Source organism: Lineus longissimus, chromosome 8, assembly GCF_910592395.1.
Source record: "Lineus longissimus chromosome 8, tnLinLong1.2, whole genome shotgun sequence".
Lineage (NCBI taxonomy): Eukaryota > Metazoa > Nemertea > Pilidiophora > Heteronemertea > Lineidae > Lineus > Lineus longissimus.
The window spans coordinates 5148004-5159447 of NC_088315.1; the positions used below are offsets into that span (position 1 = coordinate 5148004).

Genomic DNA, 11444 nt, shown 5'->3' on the forward strand with positions numbered 1-11444 from the left:
TAATTTTGTAAGAGGCACGTGGATTGGTTTAATTAGTTGTTACATAATGAGTAGCGGTATTCGCAAAACGTGACCTGACAGGTCCTAGCAGACGAACTTTTTGAATGGGCCTAAACCATGCTATGGCCGTGGGTGTGTAGGGCCAGGGGTAGGGCCTATCAGACAAATCAGCTGAAGACATGCAAGGCCAGGGACGGGATAATAAAGTGTCTTGCCCAAGGCCCAACATCAGTCAGTGAATAAAATCCCAATGATATGCTGCTACATTAGAGACAAATGCAATCAAATCAAAAACTATAAGACAATACCATCAGACAAATGCGATCCGATCACAGTGTGCTCTTCAGGTTTGTCACCTTGGGCAAGACACTTATGATATCACAAAGGTTAGTAGGCCTATGTGATCCTTAGGAACGTATCCAGAGATTCAGGCCTTAACCTCATATATCAAGTTGTAATATCAAGAGGCAGTAAACAATGATGTACAGATGTTGTCCTTTGTCCTTCACCATTATGAAGACCATATGCTCTGATGCAGTGTGGCCTTGGGCAAGACATTTTATCATGTTCCTGATTTGATCTGGTATCTAATTTTGGGCAACACACATGTAGGCCACCATCTGTGCTATTGGTGGGATGTTGTTACAGCCTTGTGCAACACTTTAATATTAACGTTATGTAATAGAATCACCTTGGGTAAGACAGATCAACATGCATGAGAGGCATCACAGACAAATAATCAGACAAACCCAGAGACCTATAATACTGTAACTAAAGAACAGACTAAAGGACATTTCACTTGTGGAATCAACTTTATTTCAAGATATGCAGTGCTGCCATCAACCAGTAAAAGCAATCACTAAATGATACAACAGATATCTTTGAAAATGAAAATAAAGATCAGGTATCTTACAACAAAATGCATTATAGTTAAAAATATTGGGTTGTGAGCTCCAATTCAGCTCATTATTGGCTCGTTTGACAATGATTGGACAATTACAGTTAGAGGAGGAAAGTGGGCTACCTAAGAGGAAACCGAAGATGTCATCGAATCCTGCAGTTTCGGCTCGAATCCTGGAGTCAGAAGTTTTGGCTCCGAGTTGTTTCTGATGCATACCACAGTAACTCGCAAAACTCATCCTATAACTAGTAGTTTCCTAACTACAAACCAATAAAGAACTTTAATATGGTGGCACCCAGAAATCTTTGTGACCATTTGATATCACAGTTTTCTGAACTAACAACATTTACGTCTATTTTATTCAGCATTTTGACAACTCCATAACAGTAATTTTTGTGACCATCTATTTTGTAATTAGCTGTAAATGCAAACAATGCAAAAATAAACAGCACACAAATATTTCTAGGTACAGTAGGCCGACAGCAGTAAAATGTCTTCACAAAAATAGCACATTTGGATGTTGAATATCAGTAGGCCTACTGAATATCTTACAATTGGTAGATTTTATATACACAGCCAAAGTAGACCTTATTAAGCACATAAAGCCAAAAGTATCACTTTTTGAGCACAATTATTGTCACCAACTCATCTGAAGCGGTATAGAATAAGAAATAGTTGGACCCAGCAGTTTACTAGTGCATTGACATCACTACAATGTCCAAAGTATGCAATCAAAGTGTCTTCCTCATCACTGTTTAAGCAGTGCTGCCTAATTCTATGTGTGCTGACCCCTATGACCATTTGCATGAATCTAAGAACAGCCATAGCAATAAGTATTAACACTCTCAACTCATTCGACCCAGGGCTGAATGTTGAACACCCTCACCAGACTGCTAAAACACTCCACCCACTCAGGCTTTGCCCAAGAGGCCCATTCATTCCAGAATGGCCTTTACTTAATTCCTATTTGATGCATCACATCAAATGATAGTGCAACAACTCTTCAGCTCTTACCGGACAACCCCCCCCCCCCCCCCCCCCCACACACACAGGCCAGGAGACACCCCCGTGCTACCCATGATCAAAACTAATTTACCACTCCTCTGAATAAATGTGGTTGAAGACTCCTCATACAACTCGTTTCACGCAGAAAGACTGAAAACCCAATGATGCCAGTCTTCTGGCTATTATTTGATTAGGACTAGCTTTCACTAGATAAAATCAGGTCATGGATTTCTGGCGTACATGTTCAAGTCCTGTCAATATCAGGCAAAGTTTAATCTAACCTAATCCACTTTCACAGCGGCATGGCCATTAGCGTAACCATTCGCATTAGCATAACCGTTCTGTTCCTTTAAGGATCCGTTTGCAACATGTCCATTTGAAACACCATTCTGTTCAACTTTCCGCAACTTTTGTTCCCGCGCCCGTTTGACGTACGCCTGGTAGTAGAAGTTGCAGAAGAGGACGAAGTATGTAATGCAGACAATGACTTGAGCCCAGAGCCAGTTTGGGGGGAATCCACATGGTCGGATTATGCCATACATCGCTATAGAAATCATGGAGATGAACTGGAACTGAAGTGGAAAGGGAATGAGTAACATATTGCGTTAACAGTGGCCAGCACCAGCACTACTGATAGTTTTACTCTGTGGAGAGTTAGACAAGGGTATATCACTGCAGTTTCTGGCACCAATAATGATCCATAGATTCTCCAAAAGGCTTTAAACAATCTTTCACATTTTAGGTAAAACCAGCTGGTGTCCTTCCAACCTTATGGTTGGCAATATCTAATCTTCAATATTGTTCTGAGGTTTTTTTAATGTGGTCTACATATGCAAGACATATTTTGACCCCCAACTCGTTACATTTTTATATGGCTTACCAGTTGTAATTTTGTCATGTACTTCTTCCACCAAAGATATGGTTGCATCTGGGGTCCAACAGCGGCCAGCATGTAGTATGTATACATCAGAGTATGTATGAAACTATTGGCAAGAGGAGCATAGTAACCTAAAGCAGAATTATACATTCAATTAAAATCATACCTTGCTAAAAGTTACAATTGAACTATTGAGTATTAACAGTTTTGTTTTTACAGCAAATTTAATGCTCCACCTATTTGATATAAATCAATGCAAGCAAATACATGACACATGCTTTCAAGCATAATTCAAACAGCGATATCTCTTTGCTAACATTCTCATTCTCAATTCCCTAATAATAATTCCCTTAAGGACTTTGAATAAGTGTAGCAATTGGCAGAAGTTAAAACGATATCTCTCGATTCTAACAGAGTTAACACCTGACATCACATGACTCTTGAATTGTTAGCATACCAGCAAAATACATCAAAGAGTTTCTAAAACTTACTGCAGCCTCCGCCAACCCATTTGACTCCAGAGTACCAAAGTAATGGCATTGTAAAATGATGGTAGACATGAAGAAACGTGATTTGGCTGTTTTTCTTCCTCAGCACAAAGAATATCTGTTGAAGAAAAAGACAGTTTTGTTTATCTTGTAGACCAGCAAATTTGCGTAGGTGTTTTATCAGTTCCAATGTATTCTAAACAGAGAGGATTAACCTTACTGCTGGTACATGCAGGTCCACCGATATGTACCTTTGTGAAACATGGTGAACTGAAGAACCAACCATGAATATGTTTAATGATCTTTAAAAATATTCAACCGTGACAAAACGTGTACTTACAGTGTCTAGAAACTCCAATAACTTTGAAAAATAAAACCACCATATAACAGCTCCAAGCTGAAATTTGAAAGCACATAAGAGAAATGTACAAATATCATAATTTTGTAAAACTTATCAATTCAAAATGAATTGTTATGATTTGTTCAGATGGAAAACACTAGTTTTGGTCCTGAATTGGATGTTTCCTTTCAATTTGACCTCTCTAATTAGAACACATCTCTATTAAGGACAGCACTTATCAGTCCCACGGGTGTGTACTTAATAGAGAGGTTCTACTGTAATACTGGAAGTGTACCAGCAGAGTTGCTATATTTTTCTGGATGAGTACAATTGGTTGATCCCATAATGCATGCCTTATTGGCCAGAAACCGATCACCTACCCGTTTTGGCCAATATTCATCTTTATAATCAACAGCTTGACACAGCAGGTGAAACTCTGGGCGAAGCACAGTTGATACAAATACCTTGAACAGAAAGGGAACAAACTGAAGACATGAACAGACTGTGAAGAGTCCTGGGGTATAAATGTAGCGACCTGGCTGACAGGCCTCTAAGCATCACGACACAACTTTTAATACATAAAGAAATCAAGCCCAAACTATCCTTAAATACCATCTGCAAATCTCTGAGTGCAAATAACAACTGCTGAGCTATTAGTTTCTCACTCACCTCATGGAACATGTATACAGACAACAAGACAAGTAAAAAATTGTAGATCACAAGGCAGTATTTAAGATCATAGGCTTGACGGTCCTTCATCCATTTTTGTCCCCAATGTACAATTGCCACATATGCAAAACACATGCCCAGGGTTGGGAGTGGGCTTGACATAAGGAACCAGTCATTAAAACGAGGATCTGCAAAAGACAAACCAATGATTCTTTTGTATACCATGTTTGATTGAAGAACATTCTGTAAACTCACCAATTAGGACAAAAACCTCATCTTACTTTTCTGTTTTGGATATCAGCATAACGCATCATGAATTATTGATACAATAGAAGTACATTGCAGGTGTTTTTTTTCTTAAAAAAACTACTGTTATTGAACACTCACCAGCATTTTTCACATTAATGAGATGGTACCACTCCTTGATTGCCTCCATCTTGGCAGTATTACGAGACAATCTGGTCAGTCCTGACTATCCAACACAGCAGAGGAGAACCCACCTGCGGTGTCCTGAAATCAGAGATTAGAATTACAGAGCATATTCTTTGAATGTTCAGACTGGAGGATTGGCAAGATAATAATGGATTAGCTTGAAGATCTGACATTAGCCATCACAACTGACCCACCCTGTACTGTCCTGAAAGATATTGCTTCTCCCGTGAGTTCAAGATCAAAAGTTAGGATTTACCCCTTGAAGGTAAATAAACTGCAATGTCCGCTGTGATCTTCTATCACTTGACTTATCAAAATACCAAGCATAAATTACGACAATATTTACACTTCAATCTCAAGATCAATCTCGTGTCTTTAAGAAATATCTCAAGTCCAAAGACCACAATTAAACTTCTCACTGAATGATGCAAAGGTCGCAAGGTCGGCAATCACCTTATAGACAAAGTTTACCCACGAAATGAAAACATGATCACTGGTTAAAGAAAAGGTCAGCGGCCATTGTGTCCACCTGTTTTGTCAGTGAATGGAATATGGTTACCATAATGTTACATTCTGTGATGACTTATACACTGATCTACTTACACACTTGTGTTTGGTGAACAGGTGTCGCTCAATTAATGCCACATTTGCTGCTCCGGCCAAAATTTGACGCACACATGATGTTCACCACCACACCAAAATAGTAACCCCTTCATAAAACAAAAACAAAACACATGACCAGATGTGACCAGTCAGCTAACCACCACAACAGACGGCCGGAGTATTGTATTAGCTTCCAACAGCGGAGCAAAAACGAGAGTGGACCAGTCTTTGGCCTAAATCCTTGGAGCTCAAAACAGGAATAGGAAGAGACTTTGAGACACCAGGCAACTCTGTGACTTCCTGGATTGCAATGTCAACATAGACTACTGATTAGACCAAATTCGTGGAAAGTTCGACAATTTAGTACATACCGAAAATTTTCTACAGCGTAAATACGTAGGCCTACTGTATATAAATGTAAACTGTAGTGGAGACAGATTTGATGTTGGCTAATTAAAATGTTCTCAGGGCATTATTGATGTGCAGCTCAACACATTTTATTGATCCGATTTTTCAACAAGGGTCGCAGTTGTTCCAAGGTCATAATGCACTTTCACATCATCAAAAATGCATCAGCACGCCATATGTATTTTTGATATCATGTAAGTTGTTTATTTTAGTGCTGGCAACATTTTGTTAAGAGAGTTTGGCTTATGTCATGGAATAGGCTAGAACTAAAGCAGTATCGGACTTTCTTGATTAAAAATACATGTAGGCTACTTAGCAGGGGCGGATCCAGGATTGTGAGAAGGGGGGGGGGGGGGGCGCCGAGCTTTAGAGCAAAGCACGAACATCATAAAGCACTATTTTTAAGCATTACTCTCAAAAGAAGAACCTACTTTTTTTCAAGTCAGAAGAAAATAGCCGGGTCGGCCCCCCCTTAAATCTACCCAAGCACATGTATATGAGTAGTTCTTTGAATAGCTCAAACATCTCCTGAGACATCCCCTGAGTCACGGCACTCTCTAAGCTACTCCCAAGATCTGAGAGGTACTATTCAGCAGCATCAACACCAGGGATGTTCAGCGCCATAACAAAGACCAAACCTAAACCAAAAAGTCTTTATACAATACAAATACCAGTACAAGGAACAATCACTGTAACACATTTTGAAATCAAAAGATGATGTCAAAAACTAATAGCAACAAAACCCTGACATCAGTTCCTGTAAGAATCAACCATATGTTTCATAATTAATCTTTGTTTTACTTGACATAAACGAGAGATGAAACCCATGACAACACCCTAGCAACCTTCATGACTACGTTGAAACACCTAGTAACCTTAAATCACGACTTATCATGTGCTATATATCAGTACTGGTAACAGGATCTTCTCATTCAGAACTGGCACATTGACGGATGTCAATTCCCTAGGGTGATTAAACCTTTAATCAGAATCTGATGCATTTTAGCAAAGCACTAATGAACACCCATTACAGAGATTTGAGGCTATTAGTGCCAATATATATCAATATTAGCCTATTTTATTTGCCGCAAATTCCTGTATAGCCTATTTCCAAGTCCCAAAATTAACTCCCACTTACCAATCCCTAGAACCTGGAGAATCTCCAGTGCAACATGCAGATAGGCTTTTCAGTTTTTCTCCTCCATATCTCATTCTAGCACTGTACTCTCCTGGGTACCAACTCAATAGTGTGGGTATGCTATACCAGTAGGTAGCTAGCTGCATACATTGTATGCTTATATTCCTATATCAACTACCGGCAAGTCTAGCCGGATAATATCTTACCTGAGCCTCTGCATTTACATGAATAACAATATATATAGAAAAAACAGAAACTTACCTCGGTAATCAATAGATATTGTGAAACATAGCAGGGCGAGCTGGTCTCACTCAATTGTCTTTGCAGCCTCCAACACCAATGGTCTAATTGCCAGCACATGGACAGCCCAGCCCTCTCGGTTCAGATGACTATGTTTAGATGGCAGCATAGTACGGTGGTAGGCAATGAGACACAGTCACAACCTCCCGAGTACTGGGATGTCTTCTGTCTGGTCTTTATGTCAGTAACCCTCATAAAAAGGAATTCCTTATACATGTATGTATACTCAAGGTTAATACTCGAGCGGAGCAGAATTATGGGGACAAACATCAATACATCTTGACATCCCTTTCAGCCATCATCATTGGGGTGAAAGTCAATAAGGTTCACCCATCATCATTGGGGTGAATGTCAAGAAGGTTCGCGAAAGACATGACATGGCCTGCAAGGGAGACATCTAGCATTTTCTCCCAGCAACATGTGATAATCGATGGCGAAAGGGTCGGGCAGTGATGGTCAAACTTTTTGGGAGTGTTTCCGTAGTCAACCGGGAGTGATTAGGAGTTTTCAATGAAGGAAAACACAAGGTGCACACAACATCAAATTCACCCACACTGTTATTTTGGTTGGTGCAGGCAAAATTGAGGTCGCATGTCAATGTGCAAACAAATCGGGAAGAAGTTTGATACCCGAGATATGCCCATTTGAGACGAGCCAAACCAACAAGGGCCAACTATAAACTTCTGTAAGGCAAATAACTCAAAACAATTACTTTACTTTCTTTAATTTATTTTTTTGTGATGTAAATCTGTACACATAATTTGTTGGTTTTTTTACTGCTGCTGTTGTTGACGCTCTGGTCTATCAGATCGACCTCGGCCAAAACCACCTCGGAACTGGAATCCTTCGGTTGCACCAGCACCAACATCGCCCTTCTTGTCTCCACGGTCTGAAATCACGAGAGATTTTGTGTAAAAGATTAATAATATCCGAATAATGGAGAAGTGATCATCACACCACAAGATCCAATTGGTTTCTGAAAATCTGAATTCAAAAACATGGTCTAAAGTTCACTGATGTGTTGTATTGCATATCTTTTATTTGAAATGATTTCCGTTTTTTACGTTGTCACCAGGCTGATGCAAGCATTAGTGACCAGTGGCAGTAAGAGACACAAGTAGTTTGTGATGTACTCCTCCTACCTGACCAAAAACGGTCTCAGTCAACAGCAACAGGCCAAGAATCAAAATGAAACAAAATTCTGCTTACCACGGTCGCCACCCCTCCTGTAGGCTTGTCTGTCAGCTCCACCGAAATCACGACGTCCCTCACGGTCCTCGCCAGGTCCTTAATCAATAAAGAAGTCAATTATTACAAAGGACTATAATTGTCTCACTGACTGAATGGCCCACTGAACGTCTTCAAAAAAAGAGATGACATCCATGTCAAAGCTTTCGATCAGCAACAGCATCATCTGTAACGTAGCACTTAATATTAAGCGTTAGCTCAACCCCTGTACTACAATGTATAGCAGACATCAGTCACAATGCCTAATGGTATGGATTTTTTACAAAGCATTGCAGCCAGTCTGAATGAGTGCAATAACTGACTCAAGAGTCCTCAGCCACAAGACAGTTTGCAGTATTCTAGGCCAATGTATGAACAACATTTTGACCATGACTATGGAGATCACAAGCCCTTGGCTTGCTCAACAGGATCTTTGCAGGATTGAAAAACGCTGGCATTAGATGCTTACCCTTTGATGGTCTTGGGCGTGTTGTTTCTGGTCTTGCCTGCCTCTTGAGTGTTGAGGGGACAATCTCTGGGGGGAGATGGAGAAAATCCCTCAAGTACTGGATACCTTCATTTGTCAGGTACCAGTAGAAATGGCGCCAGGCAAACTGCTCCTTCACGTAACCCTGAGACTTCAAGGACTGAAAAGAAAATCATTATAACTTTCAGATTTTCACTAACTACGAAACAAGAAAAAGCTTTTGCCGCAGAAAGTTTTTGCACATGAACGATAATGAGAAGCCTTTGCTGATTGTTATGGATGACACAATTTCATCTACTCACCTGAAGGGCCTTGATAACATGAAGGTTTGGCACTTCAACCTCGGGATGCTTAGGTAAACTGTTATCCTTCTTGGCTACAAGCACACCCTCCTTGAAGAGGTGCTCGAAGATCATAATGCGGTTCTTCTTGGGCATCAACATCTGTGAAATAAGATGACAACAATTAAAATGACAACAATTATCAATATCAACAAAAATATTTGATACCAGGAATCATGGCCGAGAGTCTGGAACAGCAGATCTTAGTTTTTCAATGGATTTATAGATAGACAGAACTGAAGTACATGTACAGACAAGACTGTCAGTTCGTTGTCATCAAGTAACCAATCAATTCTGCCTGCAGGGCTGGGAGAGTGTCCAACCATTGCATTACAAAACAAGCCCAGCTTCATCGCCAAGGCAATATCGATTGGTCGTCTGTCGATGTGTCATCTGTGCTGCGTCTGGTCAACAATTACTGATCCTCTGCTGCTGCACTTTTACTGTCAAGTATGTTACCATCATAGTGTTTTCACATTCAGCCATGTTGGAGGGCAGAACAATGTCTTTAAAAGTTTAATGATGATTTGTCATGCCCAACTTAACTGAATCAAATGCCGTCTTGGTTATTTGGACTTGCTTTCTTTTGTCTGCCCTGGCCCTCCAACAAAATATATGGGAGGGGATGGCGTCACGTGAAACACTCGTTGCCAGACCATACCATAGACCAGAGGTGAAAATAAATTTCGGTCATCTTTTCACAGGCAGCACCAGTTTATCTTGACAATGACATAACAGTCATGTTTTAAATCAAAACATCACGAAAAGCATTCAAAATATCATGAACATTCACATTGAAAGGCATGGACAACTTGAAGTAAATTGCTTGAATAAGCTTGTATATTTTTACTTTTAGTGCCATGGTAAACAACGTTGCCTGTGAAAAGTCGTTTTGAAAAAGCCGAATTTATTTTCGCAGGGTGCCTACACTACAGTCAGACATGCAGGCTGTAAACACAGGTCCCTTCACCAACAACAAAAAAACGTAGGCGGTGCCGCACTCGTCACACATCATGATATTCATATTAGTACAGTTACACTCACACTGGCCTCCGACCAGACCGACAATGCAACAATCAACATAGGCTACATCATCATCATCATCATCTGCCCATCAATCATCAGGCTGCTCAGCGACAGCACCAAGAACTGTACGGCCACACAACACACACAGATACGACATCTATTCTAACCACATTATTTGTACATGTTCAATGATGCTGTAATCACATTTGCCAGTTAGCTGAATCCCAGCAGATGCATGGCTGTGCTTTTTAGAAGCTTCAAGTTCAAATGCATGGGAAATACACAGGGCATGCAGGGAGGACGACTTTCTGGTCTTCCATACGTATTTACATCGAATTCAAGTGACTACAATTACTTTTTCAGAGGATATATTTTTAAAAATCACTCTCTTTCTGAATACACGAGATTATCACTTATATGTATAAGGGGTCAACACTGTGTTTTATATACGGATTGTCCTGATATAAGACGATATATTGGAGAAGAAATGGCACTCACTCTGCCGATATTTAATGGCCGCTTTGGAAAGACCGATTATCACGCGAGAATCGACGAGTTTCCAAGAAGGCTGGACGCGATTTGTAACATCCTCGATATACACTTGTACATATTGAGGGATGTCGGAGTTCTTCTAGGTGTCGCCACTATTAGTTCATGAGTTCCTATACGCGGGATATACGAATACGCACGTGCGGACTTCGTTGCGTTGGATAGGATATTTTTAAAGGGATTGCCCCCTGTAGGATTTGTGATAATGTGAAGGAGGTCCTGGGGGGAAGGGGGTGCGGGGGGGGGGGGGGGGGGTTGTTCCCAGCCTTGGGCGTCTGTTTAGCCAGGATTCATACTGGTGATAAACCATTCAATGGGAACTCAGGTGAATGTGATCGGCTGAGGAATCGGATGTGGATAGGATTCATACTGGTGATAAACAATGTAAACTCAAGTGACTATCACTAAATTTCATTTCATTTAATATAATTTCATTTCATTTTTATGGTCATCTGAGAGATGTGGATTCATAGTGGTGATAAACCCTTCAATGTAGAGGGATGTCCAAACATGAGTTATAAAAAGGGATTGCCCACTGTAGGTTTTGTGATAATGTGAAGGAGGTCCTGGGGGGGGGGGGGGGTTGTTCCCAGCCTTGGACTTCCGTTTAGCCAGGATTCATACTGGTGATAAACCATTCAATGGGAACTCAG

The 11444-nt window shown here is 40.5% G+C and overlaps 2 protein-coding genes across 5 annotated transcripts; both read right to left on the reverse strand.

The window, feature by feature from the left end:
* Positions 1-793: 793 nt before the first annotated feature.
* LOC135492272 (very long chain fatty acid elongase 4-like) lies at positions 794-7337 on the reverse strand. 4 transcript variants are annotated; one of them, XM_064778627.1, is made up of 8 exons: positions 7123-7337; positions 4668-4790; positions 4281-4468; positions 3992-4075; positions 3612-3668; positions 3275-3389; positions 2787-2914; positions 794-2478 (listed from the first exon to the last, which is right to left on the reverse strand). In XM_064778627.1, the coding sequence occupies exons 2-8, from the start codon at positions 4714-4716 to the stop codon at positions 2188-2190; spliced, it is 912 nt and encodes a 303-aa protein (XP_064634697.1). In that variant the 5' UTR covers positions 4717-4790; positions 7123-7337; the 3' UTR covers positions 794-2187. The 4 variants fall into 4 exon arrangements, with proteins under 4 accessions (XP_064634697.1, XP_064634698.1, XP_064634699.1 ...); XM_064778628.1 differs by lacking the exon at positions 7123-7337 and adding an exon at positions 5316-5397; XM_064778629.1 differs by lacking the exon at positions 7123-7337 and adding an exon at positions 5166-5298.
* A 536-nt stretch (positions 7338-7873) lies between these two features.
* LOC135492466 (small ribosomal subunit protein eS10-like) lies at positions 7874-10819 on the reverse strand. Its single transcript, XM_064778969.1, has 5 exons — positions 10741-10819; positions 9178-9318; positions 8858-9035; positions 8371-8448; positions 7874-8050 (listed from the first exon to the last, which is right to left on the reverse strand). The coding sequence occupies exons 2-5, from the start codon at positions 9316-9318 to the stop codon at positions 7935-7937; spliced, it is 513 nt and encodes a 170-aa protein (XP_064635039.1). The 5' UTR covers positions 10741-10819; the 3' UTR covers positions 7874-7934.
* Positions 10820-11444: the final 625 nt, after the last annotated feature.